This window comes from Felis catus, chromosome C1 (assembly GCF_018350175.1).
Source record: "Felis catus isolate Fca126 chromosome C1, F.catus_Fca126_mat1.0, whole genome shotgun sequence".
Taxonomy (NCBI): domain Eukaryota; kingdom Metazoa; phylum Chordata; class Mammalia; order Carnivora; family Felidae; genus Felis; species Felis catus.
The window spans coordinates 78,242,746-78,263,443 of NC_058375.1; the positions used below are offsets into that span (position 1 = coordinate 78,242,746).

The 20,698-nt window shown below is 37.3% G+C and overlaps 1 protein-coding gene across 4 annotated transcripts in view; it reads right to left on the bottom strand.

Annotated features, from left to right (window-relative positions):
- Positions 1 to 20,698, bottom strand: part of GLMN (glomulin, FKBP associated protein) — a 36,543-nt gene that overhangs the window by 14,859 nt on the left and 986 nt on the right. For 3 of the 4 annotated variants that reach the window (XM_045036186.1, XM_003990302.4, XM_019837439.3), the window contains exons 3-9: positions 20,138 to 20,263; positions 14,574 to 14,690; positions 13,323 to 13,431; positions 11,902 to 12,148; positions 10,059 to 10,161; positions 2,698 to 2,885; positions 59 to 112 (exon numbers count right to left, since the gene is read on the bottom strand). In XM_045036186.1, the coding sequence (XP_044892121.1) occupies positions 59 to 112; positions 2,698 to 2,885; positions 10,059 to 10,161; positions 11,902 to 12,148; positions 13,323 to 13,431; positions 14,574 to 14,690; positions 20,138 to 20,263 (944 nt within the window). The remainder of the gene's footprint in view (positions 1 to 58; positions 113 to 2,697; positions 2,886 to 10,058; positions 10,162 to 11,901; positions 12,149 to 13,322; positions 13,432 to 14,573; positions 14,691 to 20,137; positions 20,264 to 20,698) is intronic. The other variant, XM_006934904.3, reaches the window with a different exon arrangement.

Here is a 20,698-nt window from a genome sequence, read left to right on the forward strand (position 1 = left end):
CACTTTTAACAAGAGCTACTTTAACACTAATTCTGAGATGCCATCTAAATGATCTTACCTTTGCAAAAAGACTTCAATGTGCCCCATATTAAATTGCAATAGGTACGATGGGCTAAAACAGACAACATATATATGTATGTATATATCACCCACACGTATTTTTAGAAATTTTGTATACATCAATACTGTTAAAGGTTAAACTGTGCCCCCCTCAAAAAAGAAATGTTAGAATCCTAACCTCCAGAACTTCAGCATATGACTTTATTTGAAGACAGGGCCTTCTTTTTTCTTTTTAATTGGGATGGGCAAGGGGGACAACAGGAACCCCCCCCCCCACCTGTGAGGTCATTCCTGTGAGCCCAAATCCAGTACAATAGGTGTTCTTATAATAAAGGGAAATGTGGACAGAGACATACACAGAGAGAATGCTATATGAACATAAAGCCAGATTGGAGTGACACATCTACAAGCCAAGGAACATCAAGGATTGCCAGCAAACCACCGTCACCAAGTGGAGAGGCATGGAACAGATTCTCCCTCACAGCCCTCTGAAGGGACCAATACTGCCCATACCTTGACTTGGATTTCCATCCTACAGAACTATGACAAAATACATTTCTGTTATTTTAAAGCTATCCAGTTTGTGGTGTTTTATTATGACAGCCTTCACAAACTAATATACATACCTAAGTCATTTTGATGGTAGTGTGATTAAGAGTATAGGCTCTAGGGATGCCTGGGTGGCTCAGTCGGTTAAGCATCTGACTCTTGATTTTGGCTCAAGTCAGTCATGATTGCATAGTGGTGAGATCAAGCTCCACATCAGCTCTGTGATGGGGATGGAGCCTGCTTAAGATTCTCTCTCCCTCTCCCTCTGCCCCTCTCCTGGGGCTTTCTTTCTCTCTCTCTCTCTCTCTCAAGTAAGTATAGGCTCTGGGGGAAGACAAAACTGTTTGAATCCACCTATTCCACTAATTAGTTGTATGATATTAAGTGGTATCTTAACTTGTCTAAGCCTGTTATTTTCATTTGTAAAATGAGAATACTCTATTTCATAGTATTATAAAGATTAGATAATGCATATAAAGCTATTGGCATGTTTAATACATGATGAACATGCAAGTGGTAGCCATTATTGCAGTATTTACACAGAAATATATCCCCAGGTACATTCATAAGTAAATATATAAATGTACACAAAGAAATACAACTATCATCTGCAAGACAAATACATAATCATTATTATGGATATTAAAGTCCAAGAGGTGTTATGTTATAAAATTATGTATCTTAAAAATAATTTTGATAAACTTTATGGGAAAAGAAGGGCAAGGTCAAGATAATTACAACAGGAAGATGCGACTGAAATTGGGTGATTAGTGAAGGCTTTCCTCATAAAGCGACATTTAAGGTTAAAGATGTTTGTTCTAAGCATATACAAAGGCCCTATAGCAGAAAGGTTTGTGACACATTTGAATAAAAAAAAAAAAAGGTCTATGTTATTGGAGCATAGTAAACAAGAGAAAAAGTGGTAGAAGGTGAATCAGGGCAATCAAGCAGAGATCAGATAATGTATAAGCTTGTCTTATGTAAAGACTTTTAGACTTTAGAACAATAAAAAGCCAGTGAAGGGTTTACATTAAGGGACTACTCTTAAAGCTTCACTTTCTGTGTTGAAAATGAGTTGGATTAAAAGGGATTGAGGTTGGATATATAAATAACCACTCAGGACTACAAGAGTAATCCAGTTAAAAGATGATGGCATTTTATTTTATTTCTTATTTATTTATTTTTTTAATTTTTTTTTTTCAACATTTATTTATTTTTGGGACAGAGAGAGACAGAGCGTGAACAGGGGAGGGGCAGAGAGAGAGGGAGACACAGAATTGGAAAGAGGCTCCAGGCTCTGAGCCATCAACCCAGAGCCCGACGCGGGGCTCGAACTCACGGACCGCGAGATCGTGACCTGGCTGAAGTCGGACGCTTAACCAACTGCGCCACCCAGGCGCCCCATAAAGATGATGGCATTTTAGATACCCACCCCTCCACCATGGATAAATGAGCAGTTCCCTCTCTTACAGTACAGGGAGATCCCTAAAGCTTCAAAACCAAGCCCAGTTTCACACTCTTAAAAAAAATTTTTATTTAAGTAATCTGTACACCCAACATGGAGCTCTTGAACTCACAACCCCAAGATCAAGAGTCAGATGCTCTTCCAATTGAGCCAGCCAGGCGCTCCCAGTTTCACACTTTGACTCTTGTCCCCACCATTATGTCTATTTCAGTTCTCACCCCCTGCCACCACCTTTCACTATTGGAGTACTATTGGCTTAAATAGATTATAGACTATATGATAATAGAAATAGTTTTTGTTTAGGGGCACCTTGGTGGCTCAGTTGGCTAAGTGTCTGACTCCTGATTTCAGCTCAGGTCATGCATGATCTTACTGTTCATGGAATCAAGCCCCACATCAGGCTCTGTGCTGACAGTGTGGAGCCTGCTTGGGATTATCACTCTCCCCCCATCCATCTCTGCGCCTCCGCCACTCACACTTCCTCAAAATAAATATTTAAAAAAATAGCTTTTGTTTATACTTCATTTAAAGTATTAGTATAATAATAAGTATGCTGGAAATTAGAAATATGAGTTCGATACTCCTTTTACAATTACACGAATAAATCAAACACTAACTCCTACCTTAAGACCATTGGAAGCTGGTCGATACTGATGCCCTGTACAAATACTAGATAGGCCAGAGAAGCCATAGAGTCTGCTAACTGTTTGTCTTCTTCTTCCTCAAATTCAAGATAATCCCATGTCTTCTTTTTCCTTCCATGATTAAAAATCATTTTGGGGAAAGGATGTCCAATTGCTGATAAGAAACCCTGTTGAAATGGATAAAAAAAGTAAGCTACAGCAGACAGACTCTAGTATGCTCTTCTCACTCTCCCGTGCCATATTCACATCCTGTATAAGTCTCACCTCTTGAGCGTGAGTGAGACCTGTTGGACTTGCTTCAACCTAACAGAATATGGCAAGATACCACCCCATGATTAGATTTTGTTATGACAAGAAGTGAAAGGATTTTTTGCAGATGTATCTAAGGTTCCAAATCAGTTGATTCGGGGTTATTAGAAAGGTGACTATCTCTGGTGGGCCTGAATTAATCAGGTAGAAGTCTTTAAAAAAGGGTCCAGTCCAGTCTGGGGCACCTGGGTGGCTCAGTTGGTTAAGTGTCTGACTCTTGGTTTTAGCTTAGGTCATGGTCTCCCAGCTTCATGGGTTCGAGCCCCACATCAGGCTCTGCACTGGCAATGAGGAGACTGCTTGGGGATTCTCTCTTTCTCCTCTCTCTCTGTGCCCACCCCCCCAACTTGCACTGTCTCTTGTCTCTCTCAAAATAAATAAACTTTATTAAAAAAAAATAAAAAAATAAAAAAGGGTCCAGTCCCTCCTTGAGAGTCAGAAACTCACCGCTGGAGGCATTAAAGAACTAAGCTTCCATGTTATGAGAGGGTCTATGGAGAGGGCTGTCTGTAGGAACAACCTCTAGGAACTGAAAGTGGTTCCTGACCAAATAGCCAACAGGAAAATGGGGACCTCAATCTATAGCTTCAAGGAGATAAATTTGCCAACAACCTAAGGGAAATGAGTGGGAAGATGAGAAAGTTCTGGAGACAGATGGTGGTAATGGTTGCATGACAACGTGAATGTATTTAATGCCACTGAAATGCACTCTTAAAAATGATTTTTAAAATAGTAAATTTTATGTTATGTATATTTTATCACAATTTTTTTTTAAAGTGCCTGAGGTATTTGAAAGCAATCTAAGAAATGTGAGACATACAAATACCATGAAATGATAGTAAACTAACTACTTAGAAGAAGATTACTCTAGGAACAGTGCTCCAGTGACCACTTTGAGGCTTTGGAAACTGGTGATATCTCATATCACAAGGGTTCTTGTGTCATACGAGAAAGAGGACCATGAGTGGACAGGACTACAGTTTTACCTTTTTTTTTAAGGAGGTAAGAGTAGAGAAAAAAAAGACACTCAGGAAACATAAAGCCACTCCTATGCCTCTTATATTATTCCTAACTACAGTATACTAGAAAGCATCTGACCTTCAGAATCCAATGGAATTACCACCTATTAGCTATCAGATACTGGACAAGTTATGTAACTTCTCTAAAGCCTCAGTTTCTTTACCTAGAAAATGATATAATTCCTGTGTCAAATATCTATTGAGTACATCTACAAAAAAAATATGAGGAGAGCCTGAGTGGCTCAGTCAGTTAAGCATCCGACTCTCAATTTCAGCTCAGGTCATGATCTCTTGGTTCGTGAGGTCAAGCCCTGTGCTGGGCTCCGCACTGGGCTCCACGCTGGGCATGGAGCCTGCTTGGGATTCTCTCTCCCTCCTTCTCCCTCTGCCCCTCCCCTGCATAAGCTCGCACGCTCTCCCTTTCAAAAAGTATAAAAAAGTTAGTCATAACATACTATATAAGTCAAAAGGGAATGTCAAGAACAGCTAAATCAGAATACTGACTTTCCACATATTCACTCATTTATTTAATAAATACTTGAGTATCAGGCACTGGGCCTGACATTGTAGGGAATAATAAAGTCAAATAAGACTTTTCCAGCCTTCAAGGAAGTAAAATCTGCTGATCCCAGATGGCTCCATTAGTCATTTCAGAACACAAAAAAGAACCAAGGGAAATCATCCACAGTCACAAGAGACTGCTATTCAGCTACCAGATGCTAAATATATATACTGCTATACTGATTTTCAAAGCCATGCAGTCTTGTTATAGCTGTAAGAAAAAAAGTTTACTGTACTTGGATTCCAAATGTCCTCTTAACCATGAAGCTCCATTTCTTCATTCAGCCAATATTAGATGTATTTTTTCCCAGAGTAAGGTTAGCCTTTTAAAAACCCATTATACATAACCAGATTCTACAGTGCTACTTTGGGGTTATCTGGGGTCCACCTGTGTCCAAATTAGGGCCTTCACAATCTACCCACACACCAGCAGTCTTGCTCAGACCCAGGATGTACCTGCCACTCTACAATTTCTCATGGCAGATTTGGCCCTTTTTTTAAAGCATGTTTCTATGCTGAAACCCTTGGGGCATTCAAACAGTTCTCTATCAAAAAACTTCTGCCAGGGCACCTGGGTGGCTCAGTCAGTTAAGTGTCTCTTAATTTCAGCTCAGGTCATGATCTCATGGTTCCTGGGTTTGAGACCTGCATCAGGTACCATGCTGACAGCGCAGAGCCTGCTTGGGATTCTCTCTCCCTCTTTCTCTCTCTGCACCTCCCCAGCTCATGCTCTCTCTCCCCCAAAATAAATAAACTTAAAAAAAAAAAAAAGGCAAAACTTCTGCCAATGGTGGGACAGCTCAAGCTATCAATCTCAAGTGTTCCCACTTATCTGGACGTCTCCAGCATAGAAATGAAGGCACCTCCTCACTTTATCTCCTACCCTGATTTTACCTCTGCTTGATTGCTTTGTGCTTCCTCACTTCTATAAGATCTTAAACTTTCTTCCCTATACCTCAACCTTTTCATAGAATACTTGCTCTATCTTACTGCTCTAATTAAACCTGACTGATTTCTGGTGGAGGCTGCTCATCCTCTCACACCTCTTACATAGCACAGCCAGGGAGGCAAGAGTGGGGAAGGGTGGTATAGGTAGAGGCTGGGTATTACCTTGGTTCTTCCTGTACTCTCACGCAAAAGCACATTTTCCTTTGAGGCAGATACTGACCTTTTATTGTTCTTATCTCTGCCATATGCTGACTTCCTGGTCATTTCCCCACATTCACTGAAGACTTTGGTACCTGCTCACAGTCTTCTCTATCCAACTGCTACGATGTGGGAAAGTTCAGTGTTCACATAGGTAACTCCTCTAACAGTCCAGCCTCATGGTTCTTGATTTCTAAATTCCAGTGACCCTAACTTCTAATTCATTTCAGCACGTAATCCCATCCTGAACCTCTGTCAGCATTTGGAGCTATTCCATATTAGATACTAAACTCCAGCATTTCACTTTCTGACCATAACTTCTTATCCTGTCTCTCCTACCAACCTGCTTTTGTACCTCTGACCTTTCTAGTTCTGTGATCCCTTCATCTAACCTACCTATCTGTCCCCTCCTAACTTCCCTTCTTTCCCTGTCCAACCAAGACATTTCTGGTCATTTGAACTACTTACACCCTGTATTTCCTTTAGCTCCATCTACCCAATAAAATGCCAGCTTTGGAAAAAAAATTACCATCCACCTTCTCTACTTCCACACCCAGTCAATTGACTACTGTTGAAGAAAAAAATCATACACAAATACAGACTGTTACCACTATAGTTGTGGTCTTCAATCACAGCTGAGTGCTCAGACTAGTGACTAATGCTTTCATAGTCTTCTACCATCTCTTTTCTTTTCCCTTCAGTATTCCAAACCTTTACCAGTTCCTTGAAGCCCCCATTTCTATCTCCTCATTCTTAAGAGATCTCCTTCACCTAGAAATCTGAGGCCAGTGGGTTTGATTCCTTTCAATTGTAATATTCCATTCCTGCTATAAATTTCCCTGCATACATACCCATTCTTACCTCCTCCAGGTGTCCTTGCTCCTGTGGCCAGCTGTGTGCTCTCGAGCCACATTATTTCAGTTATCCCATTATACTTCTCTTTTCCCCCTCTAATGGTTCCTATCCCTTCGAGTCTATAAATACACATGCTCAAGCCTCCCTATCTCCCCTATTACCTTCCTACCCCAAGTTCATGTCTTCTGGCTACTGCTTCTTCTTTCTTATCCTTCCTCTTTTGAAGAACACCTTATACTAGCTCCCCCCTATTTCTCATTTTTCATGCACCCCTTTATCCACCCTACTGTTTTTTGTCTTCAACACTCCACTTAAACTGTTCTTGCTAAAATTATCAATGCCATCTTCCTAAATCCAATGGATGCCCTTCAGCTGTTACTTTACAGGCTCTCTCTGCTGCATTTAACACTACCAATCACTTCTTTCTTCCTGAAACTCTACTACCCCAGTTTCTGTGATACTTGTACAACCTCTGTGACCCTTCTTCCTTGGTCTCTTTGGTGGACTTATCTTAAGTGTTGGTACTCTGTAGGGTTCAGTCCTAAACCCTTTTCTTTTCTCACAATGACCTACCTCTTTAGGTGATCTCATCAAAGTATGATCATTATTCAAAATTTATTCCTTAAAAACCTGCTCTCTGGGAACTGGCTATATATTAAGAAATTTACTGCTAATCTTGCTAGATGTCATAATGGATTGTGGTTGTGTTTTTATAAGTCCTTACTAGTTAAAGAAGCATAGTTAAAAGACTTATGGAAGAAATGATAGATCTACGACTGGGTATAAAATACCATAGTAGGGAAAACAAAGGAGGATAGATAAAACAAGATTGGCAAAATGTCAAAAATTGTTAAAGCTGAGTAATGGGTATACCAGGGGTACATTATATTATTCTTTCCACTTTTCTGAATGTTTTTAAATTACCTTAATAAAAAAAATTTTTTTAAGCACAAAACACCTTGTTCTTTGTTCTGTATTCTCTATCTCAGCTACTGGCACTTTCATCTGCCCAGTTACCCAAGCACAAAACTTATGAATCAACGTTTTAACCATTTTTCTAAATCCAATTAATGACCAAATTTTGTCAATTTTACCTACTATGAAGTTTTTTATTTTGCCCTCTCCCCTTCATCTCTACCATTTCTATAATCAGGATCCCACTAGTTCTCACCTAATTCCCAAAACACACCTAAGGATCTCCCTATTTTCAATCTTATTTCTGTTAAATTCAACCTCCACTGAAGTGATGAATCCAAAACAAATACATCACTCCCAGGCTTAAAATCCTATAACAGCCACCAACTTTCACAGCTATTTTCTCAAAATAGGGTACATATATCATATATGGTAATTTTTATACAATATCCACTGGATTATACTGTACTCTAATATTGCCAACAGTGAAGAGGCCCTGTTATGGTCGGTTATGTACTCCTTGGAAAACTCCTCCCTTTCTCTCCTTCTATGTCACTCTTAGCCTCTTTCCTACTATCTTGACCATCAGCATTAATTCCATTAACTACATAACCCTATTCATATCATCTCTCCTCAAAATCTAGTTCCCCTACATTTCTGACATCTCCTCTTCGAAACCCTTCTCCAACTCTTCTCAGATTTCAGATACCCTTCAGGTATGACCTGTGGAACTTACAGTTATCAGCAAAATTCATTCTTCTTGAAATGGTCTCTTACCTCTTTTGCTCTAAAGGTAACATGACTCCTCTGACAACAACTACTTTGTCTGAAAACCTCTCACAGGTTGTTATTTTTTCACCCATATCTACTATATCAAGCCTGGAAGTAAAATACCTGTTCTCCTTGCTATTTCTAGGCCATTCTCCCCCTTCCTCTCTAAAACCCCTCTCTTCAACCCCTTTGAAACTTATTTCATATGACTGTATTAGATCTACCCCAAGGTCACACCATTAATTGGGTTTCTGACACTATTCTTAATCATAATTCTGTGTAACTTAAATGTACAACCAAAGATCTTCTAATATCCTGGAATCTCAGGTACTTCACTTTGGTCCAATGATTTCAGCCTCTACTTCTCCTAAGAACACTCGCTCCATGGTCATACCCCAGACATTATTAATAACTAACTTTGGGGCGCCTGGGTGGCGCAGTCGGTTAAGCGTATGACTTCAGCCAGGTCACGATCTCGCGGTCTGTGAGTTCGAGCCCTGCATCAGGCTCTGGGCTGATGGCTCAGAGCCTGGAGCCTGTTTCTGATTCTGTGTCTCCCTCTCTCTCTGCCCCTCCCCCGTTCATGCTCTGTCTCTCTCTGTCCCCAAAATAAATAAACGTTGAAAAAAATTAAAAAAAAAAAAATAACTAACTTTTCCACAGTGTAACTGCAAGCATCCTGTTCTTTAACCTCCAATCTTTTCAGGTCATTCCCTTTAGTAACCTAGCTCTGACAACTTGTCAGTCACACCAGGACCTACAATCCAGTGATCCCATCATCTATTCACTGTCTCTCACATTTAGTATATCCTAACTTCCCTCCTTACTCAGCTTAAATTCTGCTGTGCGTCACAGTCACTTCCCTGCATACATGCTCAATGCCATTTCCTCTCTCTTGCTTTGTAGAACTCCCACAGTTCTCAAAACCTGGCCTATTTAAATCCACTTTCTTCCTATGTTGCACCTACCATCATATAGCTAAACATAGCTGAAGAAAACCCACAACCACAGTGGCTGCTCTAACCTGAAATTCATGACTATCAATCTCAAGTACATATTTTTCCATATTTCACATTAGTTCCCTAATAATCTCAGCACACTTAAAAAAAATGGATACATTAAGCCAAATTACTTTTCAAATGAAATTTACTTATTTCTGGAAGTATTTTGAAAATATTTATCATGACCCTTAAAACTGAGGATACCCTTTGGCACAGAAATTCTACTTCTAGGAATTGACTTTAAGAAAACAACTAAAGAAATATATAAAGATTTCGTTAAAAGGATACTTATCACAGACTTAACAGTTAACAAAAGAAAACTGGAATTGTTCTATAATAATGAAAAAGTGGAGAAAACCTAAGTGTTGAGCTAGACGGCCCAGGTCAAACATATTATGCAAGGTCCATACCATGGAATACTATGGACAATGGAAAGACAATGGAAAATTATTCATAATATGCAAAGAGAAATAAAGTACATTCCAAAAGGGTATGTAGATAGACTCTTCTAAAAAATTATTTACACATATGTATAAATTTATTTATAAATATAAAAGCAAAGTCTAGAAAGTGTTAATTTCATTACCTAAATAATATTATTGATGTTTATCTTCCATCTTTTTATCTGTGTTCTACAAAAAATACATATTGCCTAATTAATAACGTATCAATGTACATGACCACGTGCAGTACATGAGAATATAGCAGGACAACATTTTAAATTATAGCAGATTTTATGGCAGATTAAATTAGCTGTACTTACTATTATTTCAGATGCAAAACATCTTAAAGGATCATTTCCAGCTTCTTTAGATTGCTCAAAGAATTGTGCTGTCAGCAAAGGGCATTTCAAGCTTTTGAAACAACTAAGGTGTAAGAAATGGGTTACTGTGAACACAGCATTTCCTAAGTATAAAATACCTAATTTTATAAACATATCCAAGTTAATTTTACATGAAAAATAACATAAGCACCAATAACTCAATGGCTTATAAAACTGGTGATGTAACATCCTTCTTACCAGTATTGGGGAAAGCATGAGAACTCCTTGCTAGATTCAATGTGGTAAGACTGACTTCCATGTCTGGACTGTATCAATGATTACTGAATGTTTGAGGATCAGTGCTATTCTCCATGACTAGATTTCATCAGGTCAAAGAAAAATTGGGACAATGTAATTTTTTTCATAGAGCTGTATTTGTTTATTTACAAAACCAAATTTTATTCTATGATTAAGCCCCTCCTACTTCTTTAGTTTAAATATCTTTAGTTTCATGAAATAATGCATTTTATAAATGGTAAAAAAAAATTTTTTTAATGTCCTAACCTGAAAAAATAGAAAGCTAACAGTTTTAGTCTACAAAATTTAAAAGATAAAATTATTGGTCCATGTAATTAAATAGTCCAACACTGTCCAACAGAAATACAATACAAGCTCCATATATGATTTAAAATCTTCCAGTAGTCACATTAAAAAAAAAAACAGGGGGGGTGGGGGCGGTGTCTGGGTGGCTCAGTTGGTGAAGCGTCCGACTTTGGCTCAGGTCATGATCTCATGGTTTATGAGTTCGAGCCCCACATCGGGCTCTGTGCTGACAGCTAGACCCTGGAGCCTGCTTCAAGTTATGTATCTCCCTCTCTCTCTCTGCCCCTCCCCCACTTGTGCTCTGTCTCTCTGTCTCTATTAAAAATAAATAAAATATGGGGCGCCTGGGTGGCGCAGTTGGTTAAGCGTATGACTTCAGCCAGGTCACGATCTCGCGGTCCGCGAGTTCGAGCCCCGCGTCAGGCTCTGGGCTGATGGCTCAGAGCCTGGAGCCTGTTTCCGATTCTGTGTCTCCCTCTCTCTCTGCCCCTCCCCCGTTCATGCTCTGTCTCTCTCTGTCCCAAAAAAAATAAATAAACGTTGAAAAAAAAATTTTTTTTAAATAAATAAATAAATAAAATGTAAAAAAAAAACAAGGGAAATTTTAATAATTTATCTTATTAACTCAATGTATGTGAAATACTACTATGTGAATATGTTAATATAAAAATTATTGAGGTATTTTGGCATTTTTTTATAACAAGTCTTCAAAATGCAGGGAGGATTTTATACTTAGAGAACATCTTAATTTGGAATAGCCATATGTCAAGTGCTTGATAGCCATACTGAACGGTGCATGTTTAGTCTATAGTGCCCCCCAGATTGAATGCTATTGGGTACTCTTACCGTTTTTGTGGTCAAGTTGGATGTTTAACTGTCTGGTGCTGCTTCTGTTGCTTTCAAAGGGAGAGCAAAAACATAATTCCCCCACAGAAAGACCAGATTCTTTAGCTACACCTATTTCCCCCGCTTTTATTATTCACTTGCTATGATGAGTAAAGCCAAGTCAAAGAAGAATATCAAGTAAATTAAACAAATGGATTTGGGTTTTTAATTTTTAAAAATGTAGAACATGGCATTTAATGAGGCATGGACCACTGAACCCCATAATCTTCTAAAATTCAAAATCTGAAACTAGACATCTACATCCAAGGCAAAAAAATAAAACAAAGAAACATAAATTAACTGAGCTATCAATTACTTAATTCCATTGTGAAATGTTACCAAAAAATATACTTACAATTTCAGTAATTCATCCTTTAACTTTTCATTTTCACTTTCCACTGAGTTTTCTTTGTCATTAATGACTTCTTCCACAAAAGGCTTAGTGAATTCTATTAAGGCCTTGCAACACTGACAAAGGCCATAGTCATCTGTTTGTATTTGTTCTTTTGAATATGGAACAGGAAGGAGAGATAGCTGACTCCAAAGAGTGGACAGCGCTAATCCAACTGAATATGCCTTGTTGTTACAAAGTTTCTGAATCACTAAAACAGAGACCAAGTTGTGACTTGAGGTAGCTCCATTAAGTATGCTAAACATGGGACAAGTCCAGTAAACACAGAATAATAACACACTTTTTTAAAAAAAATATTGTAACGATGATCACTGGGTTCTTCTCCTGAAACCAATACTACACTGTATGTTAACCAACTTGAATTTAAATAAATTTAAATAATAAAAAAATATTGTAACAACTCTGAAATCAGGATAACATAGCTTAATTGGTAGTTTTTTTTTTCCTTCTTAGTGGTGTATGAAATATTGGAGCATCTTACCATCATGGCACCTTACAATAGATGCCATGTTTAAGTATGTTTCTAAGAGTTTATATGGTTAAGGCAGAAACACTTCGTTCCACATTTTTTGGTCATTCTAAGTATCAAATAAGAGAAAGAAATACAAAGAAATATATTTATAAAATATAAAGCACTGTAAAAATGAGAGGTAGTATTATTAGATTTTCCTTTCTAGGAGATTTTGAGTATTTCAAGTGGTACACAGCTGCTTTATTCTCATTTAAAATGGATTTACTCTAACTTCTGACTCTGGGTCCTTCTATCAGATTCTGAGCTATATGTAAGTCATAAAATGAAGAAGTGGTCTCAGCTCATGGATACTGTCTGCTCTGGATGCTAAGGTCCATTGCTTAACAATAATGTTACTGCACTCAACCATAAAGACTTTTCTTCACTTGTTTCATTCAGCAGCACCTTTGCTATTCCCAGCCTCAACTTCCCAAGACAGAGGATGAGCAATGCCCCGCGTGATACGGTTTTTAACCAAGATACACGACCTATCACAATGCTAACAGAATGAGTACTGTAGACATCATAGAGGCAATCATTTAAATATGTTTATAGGGAAATTTCTAGATATAAGTTGCAGATAGGAAGATTAGGCAAAAAGCTACAGATTATAACACAGTCCCTGCAAATAGCATGACATTCAACAAAATCTATTCTGGGTACCGTCTGTGCCGGTATTGTCATCTTTCTATAGGCAGCAGGATTCAAACGGGCACTGCTATTGCTAGTTTAAGCAGAGTACTCAATAATTAGCCATAAATTTTACTTTGATATAGTACTGACATTTTAGAGTAGTATCAAGAACTTAACACAGATAAAACAAGAAACTCTTAGATATCAAAATACTCATTACCTGTTTGTAATGGCTGAAGTAAAAGAAGAATTATCTGAGATATCTGTTTTCCAGAGGGCTCTTCAATCAGTTCAAGCAAACCCAACAATAATTCCTTTGGATTACATAACTATAAAAATATTCACAATTGAACCTGTTTAATACAAGTTGTATTTAAAGCCACATGATTACTAGTTTTAAAAGGCAGCATATACTGAGAAAATACCATTATTTTTGCTTAACAGTACAACACCTCATATAACTTAAAAAAATACACGAGCAAAACATAGAATCTGACTGTCAAATCACTATAAACCTAAAAAGAAGCAAGAATGAGTCTCTTAATAGACAACTACCTTTTGGAGACTTAAATTCCTCGCTAAAGGAGAAGTCAGAAAAACAGGGAGAAAGAAGGAAGAACTTGATTACCAGACTTCAGTTTCTTTTGAGCTTTGCCCGTCTACTCTGAAGGATACTATAGTAGTTTCTCAGGCTTCCAGCAAGTGGGGCCTTTCTATCTCACCCTGCCAGGGTATTTCTGAGTGCAGTCTTTTTTGTCCTTCCTGAACAGATGAAACTTTGCATTGTCTTCTGACTAGCCATAATCACCTCACTTGCCTTTTTTTTTTTAAAGTCCTCATTGTTAATAACTACTATCTAGATGGGGTTTCCTCTTTCCAAGTACTGTATATATTTTTATTTGCAGTGATCTCTAAGGAGACTCTTACAACGCTCTTTTCCTTAGAATTTATCTTTCTTTACCATCATTTTTTACTTTTAACTCTAACAACCTTTCCCCAAGGGTCTCTAAGGTTGTTGGTCACAACTAATCTGCATCCTATTACCATGTCCACCGTTATCACTTGCATTCTAGGTTTTTTATATCCTTTTAGAGAACATACCACAGAGAAAAGAGCATTGGCGTTTGCTAGTTGCTAAAAGAACAGTGTGGCCTTGAATTGCCTCTCTAAACCTTGAATTCCATATCTATACAATAAGCTACTTATTAAAAATAGAATTTTTAGGTATCTTCTTCGAGATTCTGAATCAGTGGGTCTGAGATGAGGTTAGATAATTCTACCCAGAAATTTGGAAAAACGGAAATGGATTTGCTCATCCAATCAATAAGATTGGGCCTTTTCTCCAAAGAGTCCCCTCCTATATTTTCATTAACTAAAAGCTTTGTCACCCCAAATAAGCATTAAACATTAAAGGGAATTACAAAATACTGCTGGCTATTGTGACAAAGAGAACCTAATTTTGTTAACTTACCTTTACCAATAAATCAAGCATCAGAAAATAATGTTTTCTTTTCTCATCTTCCTTATTCCACAAAAGACATCGAACAACAGGACCAACAAGATTCCAGCCCATATTATTGATGATGACCTGTAAAAACATTTTCAGAGTAAAGCAAATACTGCCATCTATAGGACTCTTACACTGAGCTTTCTGATCTTGAAGGAGCTGAGAATTCCCTCTGAAGAGCTAAGATGAGACAAATGAAGTCTACAGCATTTCACCAGGGACTTCTTAGGGTTCGCTACTAGCAAATACAACATTTTAAAATAGTTTTTTTTAATACTTTCACTGAGGAAATGTGAATGGGCATTTACTTTAAATCAGGCAAGTTCATGATTGAAATAGGTCTTCTATTTCTAACAAGAGAGTTAATTTATTTAATATAAGCAAATACTTAATTTTCATGGAGAATTTTGCTCTCCTAATTCATAAAGAAATCCACCCAATGCTCATGAACCTTTTAAATAAAGTTCCTTGGAAAATATGCAAACATGTTATAATTATGTAACTTATGTAAAAGAAGGGGATGCCACCTCAGTTAATTTTTCTCCTACATAAAAGTTGCTTCTATTTTCTTTCTTTTTTAAATTTTTTAATGTTCATTTGTGAGAGAGAGAGACAGAGTGTGAGCGGGGGAGGGGCAGAGAGAGAGCGAGACACAGAATCTGAAGCAGGCTCCAGGCTCTGAGCTGTCAGCACACAGCCTGACATGGGGCTCGAACTCACGAACCGTGAGATCATGACCTGAGCCAAAGTCAGACGCTTAACCGACTGAGCCACCCAGGCGCCCCACAAGTTGCTTCTTTTCAAAGCAACTTGCTTTGAAAGCAAGTTGCTTTTTCTTTTCAAGATATTCCAGAGTGCTTATCACATAAATAAAAGTTTACCTTTTTAATTAGTGATTCACATTCACTATCACAACTACTATTTTCAGAACTATCAACAATGTACTCCACTTCTCTGGCTTGATTTTACTTCAACTCATCAGTATTTTATCAAGAATATACTACTATATGTCAAGTCCCTAAAATATTCTGGTGCTAGAAATAAAACAAGAACGTATTAGATAAGATCTCTACCATCACAGAATTACATTCTAGGTTCACTCAAAAATAAAACAAACCCACACATTTGGGAGGAAGACAATTAAGCACAATACCTCTTCCATGACCCCACTCTCCTAAGATAAAGGTAGAGGATAAGGTATAGCAAGAGAAGAGTCCTTTCCGTCTAGGGAAGGCCTCTTCCCAGAAGAGGCAATGGCTAAGTTAAGGCTTATTAGGTAAGTCTGTCAGGCATAGGTAGCTGGGAAACACATTCAAGGCTCTGAAACAGCAATGTGTAAAGGTACCTAAGACTTAACATGTCCTAGAGAACTAGCAACAGAATATGTTAGGGTACGTGAACAAATAGCTTACAAAAGAGGAAATATTTTTTACCTTTTTGCTCATTTATCAATTGGACATTTCAGTGTTTGTCTTTATCAGTCTGCATGAGCTTCCTACATGTTAATATTCCCTTCTTATATTTACGAAAAATAATTATTTGGTTTTTTGACTGTCCTTATTTTTTATATAGCAAAATATACTTTTTGCCTTGGTCTTTTAGGTCTAAAATGGATTTCCTCCTTTAGAGATTCATAAACATTCATTTAAAATTAAATATATATACATTCCCCCTTTCTTTTTATTCAATAAGATTTATGCTAAAAACGTGGCATAAAATGAAGACTTAAATTGATTTTTTTTAAACAAACAGCAAAACAATCATCCTTTTTACTGAATAGGAAAGATTTCAGCTGATCTCTAAGAATATTCTTTTCATACTAGTTACTTCTGGCTGGCACACTCTTCTCACAGCCCCATATTTTATACCCCTCCTTCCTTCAAATCTCTGTAATTTCACCTAGCATGGTCCATTCCCCAGTCATGCTTTACTTTTTTCTATAGTATTTATCCGTTTCTAACACACTATATAATTTATAGTGTAGATACCTGTCTTCATTAGAATTTAACATCTATATGGGCATTGATTTTTGTTTACTGCTATCTATTCCTAGCATCTAGACAAGGGCCTGTTACAAAATAGGTGTTCCATAAATACAGGCGAGTGATATCTATTACCTTTTGGTGTAACAAATTATCCTCCCTCCAAAGATTTGATATTCTGTTTTCTTCCATTTTTTTGTTGTGGCTAAACTTAATATTCAGGTCTTTAATCAGAAACATATTATAAACCTATTTTTTCCCAAGTTACTAAATACTTATTCCACCATTACTTACCATGACGATACTCGCTTTTTAAAACTTAACTGGTTCCTGTGAGACTTCTACTCTTCCAACTATGTACTTCTTTCCCTTTCCATTGGTCTACCTCTACCCTGTAAGTGATTCTCTGAGAATAATTATCAAGGAAATTTCAGTTTTGAGTAAGATGTTACATATCTGAACTGAAAAAAAATAATTTTGATAAAATGTTTTATGAACATCATCTCAGCTGCAAGGTATCTAGTTCCTACATAAATAGTGAATGGTTATGAGGAAGGAAAATAAATACTATCCATAAACTACACCTTTTTTAATTTAATACTAACTACCTACAGAATAAGATTGTTATCCCCAAATGACAGATAAGAATGCCAAAGTTTAGAGATTACTGCCATGCCCAATATCTAACATCTAAATTGTGGCAAACCAAGATGTGCATATGTTTGTCCAGGGCCAAAGCCCATGTGTTTCCCACTATACCACTGGTTTTCAATGGGGGCTATTTTGTTTCATATCTACCAGGGACATTTGGCAATATCTGGAGACATTTTTGATTGTCATTATGGAATGGGGGGGGGAGGGGAGAGAGTGGGAGGGTGCTACAAAATATCTATAGTATAAATGTTGAGAAGCCCTGTACTATAGGACAAAGTATTCATATACTTTTTTTTTAAACATTTACACAAAGCAGATTAATAGTCAATTTTGATCGATCCTAATTGCATCACCTGGCAAGAAAATTAAGTTGCAGTCAGTTTGAAACCCTGTCTTACTGGGGCACCTGGGTGGCTCAGTCAGTTAAGCATGTGACTCTTAATTTCAGCTCAGGTCATAATCTATCTCACTGTTTTAAGATCAAACCCCACAGCATCTCCCAGCTGGGCATGGAGGCTGGTTAAGATTCTTTCTCCCCCTCTGTCCCTTCCCCAACTTTTCTCTCTCAATAAAACAAAACAGAACAAAACAAGAAACACTTGTCTTATCAATGTCTGAACCCTTGGATTTAGCAGACCACCCATTACAAAGGTGATTTTCAAGCTATTAAGACTATTAAAGGGTACCTGGGTGGCTCAGTGAGTTAATCGCCTGATTCTTCTTGCTTTCGGCTCAGGTCATGATCTCATTGTGAGTTTGGGCCCTGAGATCAGCTTTGCACTGACAGTGAGGAGCCTGCTTGGGATTCTCTCTCTCTCTGCCTCTTCCCCCCACATGCACGTGTGTGCTCTCTCTCTCTCAAAATGGGTGGGCGAATTAAAAAAAAATTAATGTTTATTTATTTTTGAGAGACAACACGAGCAAAGGAGGGGCAGAGAAAGAGGGAGACACCAAATCTGAAGGAGGCTCTAGGCTATGAGCTGCCAGTGCAGAGCCCGACGCAGGGCTCAAACCCATGAACCACGAGATCATGACCTGAGCTGAAGTCAGACACTTAACTGACTGAGCCACCAGGAGCTCTCCCTCCCTCAAAATAGTGAGTCTTAATAGTCTTAAAACAATTTTTTTTGGGGGGGAACCTCGGTGGCTCAGTCAGTTAAGCATCTGACTCTTGGTTTTGGCTCCGGTCATGATCTCACAGTTTCCTGAATTCAAGCCCTGCACCAGTCTCCGTGCTGACAGTGCAGAGCCTGCCTGGAATTCTCAGTGTTCCTCTTCCTCTACCCCTCTCCCACTTGTGCTGTGCCTGTCTCTCTCAAAATAAATAAACTTTAAAAAAAAAATTAAAAAAAAAGACTATGCTCAAAAATATTACAATTAATTTCTAATAGTGATGCACAAATCAGGATTTTAATCTCCTGTTTCTTGACTGAGCTCCAAACATTACTTTTCAACTGTCTGCTACATCTTAAACTTAACATTTCCAAAATAAATTTACTTGCACCCCTTCAAGAAATTCTCTCGTCTTCTTAAGTTGCCCTTTGCTATTCAGGATATAATATGTTATCCTCCCAGAGGCTAGAAATCCAGTCATTTTTGTTACCTTTCTCAATCCCACAATCAATTAGCCCCCTGTATCCCCTAAAACTTCCTTGCAAGTGCTACGCAGTGCTAAGTAGAGAATGGTTAAGAGCTCTGAAACCAAGCTACACAGGTCTGAACACTGGATGTCACATGTTTCCTTATCTACAAACTGAATTTAATAGTACCTATGGGATTCTGGGAGGCTAAATGAGTTAACAGATGTCAAGCATTTTAGACAGCACCTGGCACATGGTAAATGCTTAATAAATATTAACTATTGTTAATTTTCTTATTATTTGCTCTAAGTAAAATACTCTCAAAGATTATCCTCGAAAACACAATTGGGAAACATCAAGGAGTTAAAGAAAATACTACATTTACTCTATTTGGGGCTACAAAGGTACTATAAACACATATCCAAAAAAATGTATTAAATTAAATGTCCTAATTTAAAAAAAAAAGAATTTTTTATATAAAAAAGGAATAAGCCCTTTGAACTACTATACATGATTTAAAAGTTTTAGTAATGTCCTAAACACCATCAAGGTGCCCTGGTTATAATCAGAGACCAGCATAACTAGTTTGTGATATCAACAAAAAAAACTTCCACATAAATAAACAGTACTGTAAATGAAGAAAGAGTGTGTTCCTGGAAAGAAGATGGTCTTTTCTTGCATAAGAAGGCAAGTACAAGGATACAAAATTTAGCAGTGTTTTCAATACTGTGTCCCAGGAAAAAGTTGTTCCTGATCCCAAAAAGATCCTTTTCCTATGTTGAGAATGATTTCTCAGATAATTATAGCTGGATGATAACGGCCAGTAAAGCCATTTAAGTCTCCCCCTATTCTGATTCTATGCACCCAAATACTATTATCTTACTTAATATTTGGTTTTCCATATACATCTGGCTGAAAGAAAAGAATGTGCTGATCACCAAAAATGAGTATCTTAGGCTGCCTGATACTTATAATACAAAATATAAATTAATAATCCAAATGCCACTTTTGATCTCTAAGCAATCCCTGTTTTTTTAAAGCACTTTACTCATACTTCAACTATAGCACTTATTTCATTTATTCTGCCTTCTTACTGCTAGTTGTTTACCTCTTTATCTCTTCTACCAGACTATTATAAACACTGTCAAGAATATAAATAGCCCTAATTCTTTTTTGTTTTCCACATTCCTATTGTAGAAATTTAAGTTGATTCTTAAATGTTTAATGAGTAAATGGGTGGAAGAATAATAACACCATGTGGCTATTATCATTCTAATAAATACTAAAAAGTACTCATAAAGATTGTACTTACCTTATTCTTTTCATTTTGAATAATTTCTAATAGCTGCTCTATATGCCCTTCATCTATGCATCTTTGGCCTGCTAACTGAAATAGACCAAAATCTTCTTCTTTAAAGTCTTGTTCTTCTAGGATTTGCTGACAAAAACAAAATGAAGACAAAACAAACATGTTTAGGTGAATAAAAATTCAGTAACTACTTGCTTTATCCTCTCTGGAGAAAAAGAGAAAATCTGTTTAAGTTCTAGGTAAGTTGCACACAAGCATATGTATGACAAGACTAATGAGTACCATAATGAATGATATTGAAATCCACTCTGCCAAATAATTCTACAATAAAGATCAGTATTAAAATTTTAAAAGGTTACTTAGACAAGTAGGTCATTTGGAGAATAATCTAATCTGCCTTCTGGCCCTCCTGCTATTTATTCACAGGTCAAACAAAGCAAGGATTAAAGAAGATAAGCAATTTGAATGACCCTAAATGTAACTAAAAATAATCTGTGTCTTGCCCACATTTTAAAAGGTATTTAACTTTACACACACACACACACACACACACACACAAAATAC